This window comes from Canis lupus, chromosome 15 (genome assembly GCF_048164855.1).
Source record: "Canis lupus baileyi chromosome 15, mCanLup2.hap1, whole genome shotgun sequence".
In the NCBI taxonomy this organism is placed as follows: domain Eukaryota; kingdom Metazoa; phylum Chordata; class Mammalia; order Carnivora; family Canidae; genus Canis; species Canis lupus.
Window position 1 is genome coordinate 45179497 of NC_132852.1, and position 13966 is coordinate 45193462.

The window sequence follows — 13966 nt, forward strand, 5'->3', positions numbered from 1 at the left end:
TGAATTTTTCAGCCATGGTTTTCTACCTAGAAAATGGGGATCATATAATTCTGATGTCCTAGGCTGTTAAAACTGAATTAGGTCATGTGTAGTCTGCACTTAGCAAAGTCCAACCTCGCACAGCGCTCTTGCTACCATGTGTCACATGCACATGCGTGTCTGAAGGCAGAGAGCAGCCCGAACTCGGTGTGATCAAGACACTGAAGAAACCATGAGAAACCAAGACAGTCCGGTGATACTGAGAAGCAGCAAAGCTCAGGGGGAAACAGAGAAACAGTTCAGACAAAGTAAGAACCAAGGGGTCTGAGACTCTCCAGTGGGAAGACAGAGAGTCTGGGGTCACTGACCATCAATCAAGAATAAGCAGCAGGGACTGCCAACTGCATGGGAAACTCAGATCTCACCAGGCTGGGCAGAGAATTTACATTATTATTCTCACACTTGTTTCTAAACTTAAATAATAGAACTAAATGTTTCTTTATGAGGGCAAATTTTCAGAGAATAAAACCTACTTCATGACTTGGAAGAAATAGCATAAGTCATAGTTTGTAAAGTAACATCAGTATGACATGAAGAATGGAGCAAAACTAACTCTCAATTTAGCAAAGGATCTTTCAAGCCAGCGACCAACTCGGCAAATGTCGGAACAGCTACTAGCAGCTTAGCAATGACTGTGAATTCCCAGGAAGAGGCACTGGAAATCCGCAGGGGCGCCCATCATGTGGGCATCCGCAGTGCTACCGGGGACACGGTGGTGGCTGAGGATGGGCCGTCCTTGTCACTTTGGGAAACTTCCTTCCCCAAACTTGGTACCTATCACGAGATCCTCCTGTGAGGTGAGGTCATTCTTTAAAAGAAGTAAGGACACAAAAGGGAAAACCAAAAGACGGGCACGGCACAACAGGAAATCTTTATAAAGAGTCTAACCGCTTTTATTACAATGGTGCAAGGCAGCATTTCATCCAACAGTCACCAACAGCAAACTGGCATCTTCTATAAAACAGTTCCAGAAAGTTCAAACAGGAAGATGAAAAGATACATTATCTGTAATGATTCTCATACAACAGTGTTTAGTGTTGAAACTTCATGTCACTCCAATAAAGTATAGTCAGTGTCTAGCAAACATGTGGCAAAAAAAGTTCGCTGTTTTATTTTGTTTGCCTACACACATATCAGAACATGCCTCACAATTAAAAACGTTTTTTTTACGGCACTCCATGACACCAATATCTATTCGTGCTTAGGATCAGCCAGTTGTACCAAATACCAGAAAATACAAAATGATAGGAAATATAAACATCAATTTGTATTTCAAGTTTATAACATTTTATTTACAAAAATAGGCCGGGGGGGGAGGGTCTGCAGCCCCATATTCTCTCCTGGGGGGGGGGGGCTATTTTGCGTCATCTGAGTTTTTTTATTTCCTTACAATTTTGAAAGTTGAAGGTGAATTCCTTCAGAATTCAATTCACCAACTAGAAGCTGGGGAGGCGGGGAGGCGGGGAGGCGGGGAGGTGGGGAGGGGGGCGGGCAGAGGAGTGGCAGGAGGGGACAGCCGTCGGACAGCGGGCACACGGATGGCGTGCACTGAACTGCCTCATGCACTTGGCGACGCAAGCACGCTTCTCGACATCGACACCAGACGCCATTATTTACAGGAGCTGCGGTCTTGTCCGGGCTCTGACAGAACCTGCTCACCAGCACGACGGGACCGGGTGACCGTGTCGAGGTAATGCTAAGACATGACTCCAAAGACAGGATTGTGACGGCAGATGCTGGGGCCATACTCCTCGTAGTCCTTCTTGGTGTGGCACACCTGAAAGAACTCGGGCTGGGGGGGGGGGAGGGCGCAGTGATTAGCAAATACAGAGGCCTTCCAGGAACAGGTAAGACTCATAAACCATGCCACAAGCGAGGGACTCTCCTGACCTGACACCCCTGCTCCATGGCCAGAGCACTGCGGGAAGGCTTGTGCCCCTCTGAGGGCCTGGGCTACAGTGCTGGAGTTTATTTCATTTCTTTAAAATATATCCAACTTCCACTTGGGATCAACCACGTGCTCACCCTAATGAGCAATTTACTAGTTATTCACAAATTTGAGGAGAAAAAGGAATAATTGCTTTAAAAAGTCACTGGAATTAATGATTAATGCAAGACATCTGAGGTTATTTCTGGAATTCACTTATCCATATTACCTGTAACCCCTAATTAGCAAGGACGAATCCTGCTGTGCAGTGGGAATCACCACTATGTTTTATGTCTCTTAGAACTACAAGTGCCACGTTGAGAGCCATGCACAATTAGAACACACGCTATTTATTTAACCTTCACAGGACAATATTTATTCAAACTCAACAAAGAACGCAGAAATGAAAATACAGAATAATCTAGAAAAGGACTTACAGTTGAGGCCAGCATTGAGCCTCCAAACCACACTGCATAGCGCTGCATATGATGTGTTATCACCTGAACCTCCACAGGCTTGGGCTAGAAAGTAGAGTAACAAACAGTTACCTGCCAAGGCAGATGACAGGTCCCCTAATAGCCTCTCAGCAGAAAGAGGACGCTGTGCTCAAGTGCTGACCAATGTGAGGCCTCTGCCCAACCCATGGCACGAGGCTCATCCCTTATGTTCAGCCACATGTGGCCTCTGAGGAAGGCTCTGAGCAGCTCCTGCTGTGACTCTGCCCAGCCCCCAGGCCCCCAGCCCACCCCCAACCCTGGCCCCAGCTCCCTACAGCTGCCCAACCCCCAGCCCCCAACCCCCAGCCCAGGTGCTGCAGAGAACATAGCACAAAAGTCAAAGAGGGCTTATCTTTCACCATGCTGAAGGCATTTTAAACAGCAAAAAATCCAAGCCATTAACCTGATTTTTTTTTTTACTAAACAAACAAGATATGTTAGCATCACAGCAAATCCCAAATACCATCAAGTGTCCCAAAACTATTGTGAGAAATACCCCTTTGTCAAGAGTGTGTATTTGCTCTCCTGACTCCATACCAAAGCCCAATCCAGCTCACTAAGGGTGATTATCTTAGAGGAACACACATGCTATGGCCCTGCTACTGTCAGTTATCTCTGTTTAATGAGAACATTTCTGAAGCACATCAAAGACCCTCCCTGTAAACTGATCCCCTCTCCCTAGATGCCCCTCATCACACAACAGGCCTGATCCCCTGCAATACAAAGAAACTCTGCAGGCAAGACAGTGGCACACGGGGGTCAGCTTGGCCAGGAGGTGGCTGCAGCCAGCCCAGCAGGTCCACCAGCCTTAGCGCTTACACTCCTGGTAGGCTACACTCCTGGTAGCCGTTCAGGTAACAAATCTCTGACTGTAATTCATAGTGCCGCTGAAAGACTGATGAACCTGTGCCTACTTTAGGCCATAGACAGGGGGCCCTGCTGGTACTCTGTGAGAGAGAGAGCTAGTGGCCTGGGGGGGAAGGAAGGAGGGAGGGAAAGCCTGGGAGGAAGAAGGGAGGCAGGGAGGGCCTGGGAGGGAAGGAAGGAAAGCCTGAGAGGGAGAGGAGGAGGGGTGGTGAGGGGAGGCCCAGGAGGGAAGGAAGGAGGGAGAGAGGGAGGGAGAAGAGCCTGGGAGAGAGGGAGAGAGAGGGAGGGAGGGAGGGAGAAGAGCCTGGGAGAGAGGGAGAGAGAGGGAGGGAGGGAGGGAGGGAGGGAGGGAGGGAGGGAGGGAGGGAGGGAAGGAGGAAGAGTCTGGGAGGCAGGGAGGGTGATCAGGCCCAGGAGAAAAGGAGGCAGGGAGGGAGGAGGGAGGGTGAGCAGGCCTAAGAGGAAGAAAGGGAGGGAGGGCCCTGGGAGAGAGGCCAGTCAGGTCTCAGGCCCCGTCCCCCTCCTACCTTGATTCGGCCCCCGCTCAGCTCCTCACTGAGTCTCAGCCTGGCATCCACCACCCGCTTCAGATCTCTCTGCAGCCGCCGACCAAAGTCCCTGAACATCGTGGAACCTCCTGAAAGAACGACATTCTAAAAGACACAAGCAGAAGGGTTTCCTTTGATGACATCACCCCCACTCTGGCCTGGCACCCGCCCCACTGCTCCCACCTCCACACCGCAACCATGCTAAGGTGGCGGTCAGAGCAAAGCCTAGGCAAGCAGGGTGCAGGTACTCTTGGCACCCATCACCCAGCAGTGGCCTAGGGTGGTTCTCCACACACTCCCTGGACAAGAGCGTCACCAGCACTGGGCCAAACTGTGACTAACACACCGACTTGCTATGATGACCTAAGGCCACATTAGCAGTCTCTTTAGTTATTTTGCCTTAATAATTACTGGGGGGGAGGGTGGGCTTTCATTTACTATATGAACTGGCTTAGAGCCGGGGACAAAAGTGCCTTGGGGGCTGCCCACTGGCCTCCCCCCACAGGCTGCTCAGTGGCCAAACAGTAGCCTGGGCAGGAGGAAAAGGGGGGCTTGTGACATCCCCTATCAGATTTCCAGGACATAAACGTCATGTGCTCTTGGGCTACAGGATATTGTTTAGGACACGAAAGCAAAAGTGAGTATATCTGACAACCTTTTTTTTTTTTTTTTAAACAGAAAACATCACTTGAGAAAGCTGTATACATGGAAAATGAAGCGACCCTTCCTGGAGCCAGGAAGCCCTAGCTGAAGATCCTGCATGCCCACTGAACACAGGAGAGCTGCCCGGCTCCCCCCAAGGTCATGCCCTGAGCACTGGGGTGACAGGCAGACCTCCTCAGGGAGCTCGCCTCCCCAGCTGTCATGGAACAGGAAGGGGGAGCCTCCCCTCCCATCCCTGCTGACCCAGTCACAGGTGACAGGACAACACCGAGCTCCTGAGCCAGTGCTGAGGGGACCAAGACTGCCCCGTGTTGCTGACTCACAAGTGGGCCACCCTAGACCCTGTGGAGGCTCAGGGCTGCGTCTCCTGCCTGGGGGTCTGCGCCACAGAGGTGGCACCATCATGACCCCTCAGCGGCCTGCCCGTCCACCAGCACACGCCCGGCAGTCACCAGGCCAAGGCTGCCAGCCGCCTTAGCTGGGGACAGGCCAGGGAAACTCAAGGAGCAGCCACAAAACTGAACCAACATGTTCTCACACCTTCAAAGCCTCACGTACGCCTACTTTTAAGAGAGGATCCATGGGCGCCTGGGCAGCTCAGGGGGGTGAGGGTCCAACTCTTGATTTCAGCTCAGGTCAGGGTCTCAGGGTCATGAGATCCAGCTCTGCTTCGGGCTCTGCACTGCGCAGTGGAGTCAGCTCAAGAGTCTCTCTCTCTCTGCCCCACCCCCTGTTCACGTGCCCCCGCGCTCGCTCTCTCTCTCTTTTCTCTGTCAAGTAAATAAATCTTAAGAAGAGAAAGAGAACCTGAGCGTGGCCTTTACGGCCAGGAATGAGGGGTGATTCTGAGCTAAGGTGTGCACGGCCCTCCCCAAGAGCAGCCCAATAGGAGCCCAGGCCCTAAGCAACACCAGGGTGTGGCCCTTGCACCCCCTCCTTCCAACCTCCTACTGAAAGGAAAATGACGCTGCCCTCGGCAGACCCCTGAGCTGGGGGGCCCTCCCCAAAGAACACCCAGTAATAAACACACCACATGAAGCACCAGTAAGGGCTCCTTGCCCCCCAGAATTGTGCGCACACAGCCAGCCTTCACCCGTGCACATTAGTGTGCGTAAACTTGTTTGCTCTCAGAAAACCATGGGCTCCACGCCCAGGGAGCCCAGCCTGCTGCCTCTTCCGTATCGTGAGGGGCACTCGTCCACTGACACCACTGCCACCGCCCCCCACAGACACACAGACTCAGGCACCTGTCTGTTCCCCACAAGTTGCAAACCCTGATGTCTCGAGCAACATCCTGCCCCACGATCCACGTCATGAAGAATCACTGTCACACTCCATCTCCTTGGGGAAAACTGTGTCAGGAACAACAGGAGACTGTCTGGTTCCTGTCAGAGTCCAGGGGCAGCCACCACAGCCGCAGCTATGGATACACAGACTTGGGGTCACCCAGGTGCTGACGCTCATGTCCTACACCCCAAGAGGTGAGGTCCGCAGGACCAAGTCCCTGACAGGGCAATCCCAAATAAAGCAGAATGACGGTCTTCTGACCCTATCTCCTGTCAGAGAGGTGTTGTCACCTGGTGACACAAACCACTTATCTGTTTGCCGTAAACAATCACAACTTGAAAGCACTCTTAATATTTTGGTCATCAGACGCCAGAACAAGCCTCAACTGGCAATGGTCCTGCTTTCTGAACACTGGTCAGTCCGGCTGGCCACCTTCTGGAAGGAAAGCCCTCAGCTGACATCAAGGAAGAATTAAGCAAGAACTGGGGGAGGGGCAGGGACAGCATATGCCCGACAAGTGACAATTCTAAGTGTGCCTTTAGCGATTAGTTTTTTGCTATTGTTTTCCAGTTACTTTTATTTTTAAATCCCACCACAGACAACTCCTCTAAAACCTTTCCAGGCTACGACTCCTACAGGCCTGCTCTGCGGCAGAGAGCTCAAAGCAACCACGAGGCATGCGATGGCCCAAGGGTTCCTGAGGTCGCCCAGGCTGTCTGTGAGCACCCCACCGACCCGCCTCGGTGTGGGCAAGAGGCCACAGTGGCCCCTCTGTGAGTTTATCCAGCCCTTGAATGACTATCAAAGATACGGAACTGCTTTTAACCAAACACCCAATAGTATTGGCCAAGAAGGTTGATATGAGTTGATATCAACCCAATCTCTAAATCAGTGGCTGTTCTTCTAGGGGGAACCTGAAGGACATGTAGGGCCTTCCCACTTCTGTCCGCCCAGACGACTGTCAGTCAGGTTCCCCACCTTCAGAATGGGCCAGGGACAGGGCCTCACATGGACACGGCGCATAAGGTAGTCCGTGAAGGCCTAAGGCAGCTTCTCTTGGGTCTCAGGCTCAGGAAAACTTACTGGCTTTGACCACATGCCTCAGAGGCCCTGTGCTCCAGTGACAGGCCTTCCCTGATGTGTGGACAGAAGCATGCAGTGTCCACTCTGTCCTTGTCCCACCCTGCTGTGCTACTCAGTGAGCCCCATCTTCCCTCACCCTACTGCTCTTCCACTGGATACATCTGCCCTCAAACTCTGCTGGCTGAGGGGTGGGCGGGTGGCAAGCTGCTGGGGGGCAGACAAACACAGGGAAGCTGAAGCACAGAGAATGGGGCAAATAGCCAGACAAGATGAGGTTACAAAAGAATGCCTCATCTTACTTTGAATTCCTTCTTTTCCTCCTCCCTTCCTGGCACAACCAACCTCGACAGCCTGGAGTCGGCTGTAAGCATCAGGGGCCTCCTACGCTCTTCCATGCACACCTACCTGTTCTCACAGGGGCCAACAAGAATACCTTGTGGAGCAGAAACTGTAACTGGGTGGAGGTTCATTCACAAGCTGGAAGAAGGTGTCCGAACCTCTGGAATCTAGAGATTCTCAAAGGGGCCTGAGATCTCAAAAAAGCGAGAAGATGTAAAAGATGAAATTTTAAAATGCAACTTCCTATCGCTGTGGAGATTTACATTTTAAAAAGTTAATATTTTACATCTCTTGAAAGCATCTTAAAGTTGTTCATTTCAGATTTTTCTCTGAAACGGAACTGTTTGTTTCTTACATAAGAAACTGCTCTGTGACTGAATCTTTGTTATTGCCTGAGGTGCCCAGGAAGGTCCCCGCAAGGTCAAGCTGTGGATGCACTCAACCGGCAGTGATGTGGCCCCAGGAGCAGGGTCCCTGCACCTAGCAGCACTCCCCCCAAGCACCCGCCCACCACCTCTAACGGGAGCTACATATGTGCACCTACCCAACAGGCCCCTGAAAGAGAGATGAGACATTTTGGGAGCAGGCGTCCATCTCAAGAGGATCCGTAAGGCTAGGTCACACCCAATGACAGGTAAAAGACAAACAAGCCCCTTTTCCACAGCTCTGCTTGTTATCTGGAATTATTTCATCCTCATTTCATAATGGGCTGGAGCTCCATCCACACCATTATTATACTCTGTCACAGTTACTATGGTCAAAGTCGGTGAACTCAGACACCACACAACACAGGGAAACCTGAAGAGAATACCAGCGTGAATGCCGACAAGATCAGGATAGCCCTATCCATCAGGAAGATTCGGGAGAAGCCAGAAAATTCAGAAAATAATGTTATAAGCACAGAAAGTACTCAGCAAATGATAGGAATGTGGAATAGGACACATAGCAAAGGAGCAGAACTAAAAAGACTGAATTAGGGGTGGTCTGAACTCAGGTTGTACTGAGATTTACTTACATAGAACGCTCTGTGTCAATGTATATTTAAAGTTCACCGTACGACCAGAGATGAAGAAAAGCAAGTCCCTAAACTAAGTCAGTTAAGACACTCAAAGGGACAAGTGGTAAGACAAAACACCAATAGGTCCCCCTTGTGGACAGGATGACTCTCACTGACCATGGGAAGTGGGCAGGATGGCTCTCGCTGACCATAAGTGGACAGGATATCTCTTGGTTTTTTTGTTTTTTAAGATTTTAGTTATTTATTCATGAGAGACACAGAGAGAGAGAGGCAGAGACACAGGCAGAGGGAGAAGCAGGCTCCATGCAGAGACCCCGATGTGGGACTCGATCCCAAGGACCCCAGGATCATGACCTGAGACAAAGGCAGACACTCAACACTGAGCCACCCACGTGTCCCCCCAGGGTGGCTCTTGTTGATCAATGGACAAGATGAATCCCACAGATCATGGTAAGTGGACAAGATGGCTCTCATTGACCATGGTAAATGGACAGGATAGCTCTCATTGACTATAGTAAATGGACAGGATGACCCTCACTGACCATGGTAAGTGGACAGGGTGGATCCCACTGACTATAGTAAATGGACAACATGGCTCTCATTGACCATGGTAAATGGACAGGATGGCTCTCAGTGACCAGAGTAAACAGACAAGATGGTTTTCATTGACCAGGACAGGTGGACAATATAGTTCTCATCGACCATTGTAAGTGGACAAGCTGGCTTTCACTGACCACAGTAATGACTGAGGATGGCTCTCATTCACCAGGTCAACTAAGTATCACTTTATGAGACCTTACTGGCTATTGTGATTTCACTCTAAATCTTTCCCCATTTCTGCCCTAGAATAGGTCATCTGTATCTAGCAGATTATAAGGCTTCTTCTGTTGATTTTGTTGTGGCAGAAAATAGATTAAATACAAAATACAGTACTTGGTAAAACACAGCTAGGTTGACATTAAGTCTCAGGAGTGATGCCTGAACTTAACAATGATTCTATCTTCTTGACTAAGGTATACACAGGAATCTGTGCACAGGGCTCTTAATAATTTTAAATCATCACATCAATCAAACTTCATCTAGAATGACCATTTATTTTTCAAGTAAATTTCTACTTACATTTCAAACAAGATAAGCACAGTAAACTAGCTTTAAAAAAAATCACTGTTAATGGTTATTTTAATATATTTGATCCTACTTTTTTGGAAAAGACAAACAAGTTGATATAATGGATTTTTTTTTTTTTGCTTTTTATTTGAAAAGAAAAAACTTCATTTGGAAATAAATAATTTCAAGGTAGCAAAAGTGGTACACACTCTTTATTCAGATTTACCTGCTACTAATAACACTTTACCACATCTGCTCCATCATTTGTACTCTCTTTTTCTACACACACACACACACACACCACACACACTCTTTTTTAATCGTTTGAGAGTAAGTTATATGCATTATGGTCCTTTATTCCTGAATACTTCGGTGTGTATCTATTAAAAATAGGGACATTCTCAGGGAGACTGGGTGGCTCAGTTGGTTAAGTGTCTGCCTTTGGCTCAGGTCACAATCCTAGGGTCCTGGGATGGAGTCTCGTATCACGCTACCGGCTCAGCAAGGAATCTGCTTCTCCCTTTCCCTCTGCCCCTCACCTCTGCTTGTGCTTTTTTCTCTCTTTCTCTCAAATAAGTAAATAAAATCTTTAAAAATAAAAATAAAAATATGAGGCCAGCATCACCTTAATTCCAAAACCAACAAAGACCCCACCAAAAAGGAGAATTACAGACCAATATCCCTGATGAACATGGATGCAAAAATTCTCAACAAGATACTAGCCAATAGGATCCAACAGTACATTAAGAAAATTATTCACCATGACCAAGTAGGATTAATCCCCGGGACACAAGGCTGGTTCAACACTCGTAAAACAATCAGTGTGATTCATCATAACAGCAAGAGAAAAACCAAGAACCATATGATCCTCTCATTAGATGCAGAGAATGCATTTGACAAAATACAGCATCCATTCCTGATCAAACTCTTCAGAGTGTAGGGATAGAGGGAACATTCCTCAACATCTTAAAAGCCATCTACGAAAAACCCACAGCAAACATCATTCTCAATGGGGAAGCACTGGGAGCCTTTCCCCTAAGATCAGGAACAAGAAAGGGATGTCCACTCTCACCACTGCTATTCAACATAGTACTGGAAGTCCTAGCCTCAGCAATCAGACAACAAAAAGACATTAAAGGCATTCAAATTGGCAAAGAAGAAGTCAAACTCTCCCTCTTCGCCGATGACATGATACTCTACATAGAAAACCCAAAAGTCTCCACCCCAAGATTGCTAGAACTCATACAGCAATTCGGTAGCGTGGCAGGATACAAAATCAATGCCCAGAAGTCAGTGGCATTTCTATACACTAACAATGAGGCTGAAGAAAGAGAAATTAAGGAGTCAATCCCATTTACAATTGCACCCAAAAGCATAAGATACCTAGGAATAAACCTAACCAAAGAGGTAAAGGATCTATACCCTAAAAACTATAGAACACTTCTGAAAGAAATTGAGGAAGACGCAAAGAGATGGAAAAATATTCCATGCTCATGGGTTGGCAGAATTAATATTGTGAAAATGTCAATGTTACCCAGGGCAATTTACACGTTTAATGCAATCCCTATCAAAATACCATGGACTTTCTTCAGAGAGTTAGAACACATTATTTTAAGATTTGTGTGGAATCAGAAAAGACCCCGAATAGCCAGGGGAATTTTAAAAAAGAAAACCATAGCTGGGGGCATCACAATGCCAGATTTCAGGTTGTACTACAAAGCTGTGGTCATCAAGACAGTGTGGTACTGGCACAAAAACAGACACATAGATCAATGGAACAGAATACAGAACCCAGAAGTGGACCCTCAACTTTATGGTCAACTAATATTCGATAAAGGAGGAAAGACTATCCACTGGAAGAAAGACAGTCTCTTCAATAAATGGTGCTGGGAAAATTGGACATCCACATGCAGAAGAACGAAACTAGACCACTCTCTTTCACCATACACAAAGATAAACTCAAAATGGATGAAAGATCTAAATGTGAGACAAAAGTCCATCAAAATCCTAGAGGAGAACACAGGCAACACCCTTTTTGAACTCAGCCACAGTAACTTCTTGCAAGATACATCCACGAAGGCAAAAGAAACAAAAGCAAAAATGAACTATTGGGACTTCATCAAGATAAGAAGCTTTTGCACAGCAAAGGATACAGTCAACAAAACTCAAAGACAACCTACAGAATGGGAGAAGATATTTGCAAATGACGTATCAGATAAAGGGCTAGTTTCCAAGATCTATAAAGAACTTAATAAACTCAACAGCAAAGAAACAAACAATCCAATCATGAAATGGGCAAAAGACATGAACAGAAATCTCACAGAGGAAGACATAGACACGGCCAACATGCATATGAGAAAATGCTCTGCATCACTTGCCATCAGGGAAATACAAATCAAAACCACAATGAGATACCACCTCACACCAGTGAGAATGGGGCAAATTAACAAGGCAGGAAACCACAAATGTTGGAGAGGATGCGGAGAAAAGGGAACCCTCTTACATTGTTGGTGGGAATGTGAACTGGTGCAGCCACTCTGGAAAACTGTGTGGAGGTTCCTCAAAGAGTTAAAAATAGACCTGCCCTACGACCCAGCAATTGCACTGTTGGGGATTTACCCCAAAGATACAGATGCAATGAAACACCGGGACACCTGCACCCCGATGCTTCTAGCAGCAATGTCCACAATAGCCAAACTGTGGAAGGAGCCTCAGTGTCCATCGAAAGATGATGGATAAAGAAGATGTGGTCTATGTATACAATGGAATGTTACTCAGCCATTAGAAATGACAAATACCCACCATTTGCTTCAACGTGGATGGACCTGGAGGGTATTATGCTGAGTGAAGTAAGTCAATCGGAGAAGGACAAACAGTGTATGTTCTCATTCATTTGGGGAATATAAATAATAGTGAAAGGGAATATAAGGGAAGGGAGAAGAAATGTGTGGGAAATATCAGAAAGGGAGACAGAACATAAAGACTCCTAACTCTGGGAAACGAACTAGGGGTGGTGGAAGGGGAGGAAGGCAGGGGGTGGGGGTGAGTGGGTGACGGGCACTGAGGGGGACACTTGACGGGATGAGCACTGCGTGTTATTCTGTATGTTGGCAAATTGAACACCAATAAAAAATAAATTTATAAAAAAAAAATAAAAAATAAAGTAAAATAAAATAAAAATAGAGGGACACCTGGGTGGCGCAGCGATTGAACATCTACCTTCAGCTCAGGGTGTGATCCCGGGTCCAGGGATCGAGTCCCACATCGAGCTCCCTGTGAGAAATTTGCTTCTGCCTCTGCCTATGTCTCTGCCTCTATGTGTCTCTCATGAACAAATAAATAAAATCTTAAAAATAAAAACTAAATAAAATAAAAATAGAGACATTCTTACGTTACCACAGCACAACTATTAACTTTGTAAACTTATATGAACACAAAACTTGTGTCCAATCTATTATCCTTATTCCGGTTTTGTCACTTGACCTAATTAATAGTCTTTATAGCATTTTTATTTCTCCAGTCCAGGATCCGGTCTAGGGTTATTGCAATTATTTGTCATATCTCTGTAATGCAATTATTTGCCATATCTCTGTAACAGATTTTTTTTTTGTAACAGATTTTTTAATTAAGAAATAATTCACCAGAGTATGAACATGGATGTTCATTATGATACTTTAGAAACACTGCAAGATCTTGAGTTGCCTTCAGAGAAAGAATATGTAAGATCTATTTTTCCACTCATGCAATAAAAGTGGTACTGTATACATGCAGCCAAATGATTTTAGACAAAGTTGCCAAAGTACTTCAATAGAGAAGGAACCCTCTTTTTCAACAAATGAGGCTAGAATAACTGATACCCATGGGAGGATGTGAACACTCATTCAACAGGTACTTCATGTACACAATGTAATTCAGAATGGATTAGACTTGAATGAAAAAGCTAGAACTATAGAATCTCTAGAAGAAAGGGTTTTCTAATCTTGATATAGATTAAATGTTAAATGTTAAATATTTTCTACTTTGATGTAGGCAAAAAATTTCCTTGATGGCACATTAAAAAAGCATTAACCATAAAAGATAAAAATAAAGTCTGATAAATCAGACTTCATAAAATGAAAATTTTCTGTTCTTCAAAAGATATCACCACAAAACTGGGGTCCTGACTCGCTCAGTTAGTGGAGTAAGCGATTCCTGATCTCAGGCCATGAGTTCAAGCCCCACGTTGAGGGTAGAGATTACAAGTAAATAAATAAATACACAAACAAATGAACAAAAGATATCACTAAGAAAATGAAGAGACAAGCCAGAGACTAGGAAAAAAATATTTGCAATACACGTATCTGGCAAAGGACTTCTATCCAGAATAAAACAATAACTATCGCGCAGCCCGAGTGGCTCAGTGGTTTAGTGCCATCTTCAGCCCAGGGCGCAATCCTGGAGTCCCGGGATTGAGTCCCACGTCGGGCTCCCTGCATGGAGCCTGCTTCTCCCTCGGCCTGTGCCTCTGCCTCTCTCTCTGTGTCTCTCATGATTAAGTAAATAAAATCTTTTTAAAAATAACTCTTATAACTCAATAAAACAAATAATAAAA

The 13966-nt window shown here is 46.4% G+C and overlaps 1 protein-coding gene across 6 annotated transcripts in view; it reads right to left on the bottom strand.

Moving 5' to 3' along the window:
* Positions 1 to 908: 908 nt before the first annotated feature.
* The window catches only part of ACTR3B (actin related protein 3B), an 84745-nt gene continuing 71687 nt past the window's right edge, over positions 909 to 13966 (bottom strand). For all 6 annotated transcript variants that reach the window (XM_072776863.1, XM_072776869.1, XM_072776868.1 and 3 more), the window contains 3 exons: positions 3858 to 3983; positions 2404 to 2487; positions 909 to 1831 (listed from right to left, as the gene is read on the bottom strand). In XM_072776863.1, coding sequence (XP_072632964.1) covers positions 1736 to 1831; positions 2404 to 2487; positions 3858 to 3983 — 306 coding nt within the window. In that variant the 3' untranslated portion in view covers positions 909 to 1735. The remainder of the gene's footprint in view (positions 1832 to 2403; positions 2488 to 3857; positions 3984 to 13966) is intronic.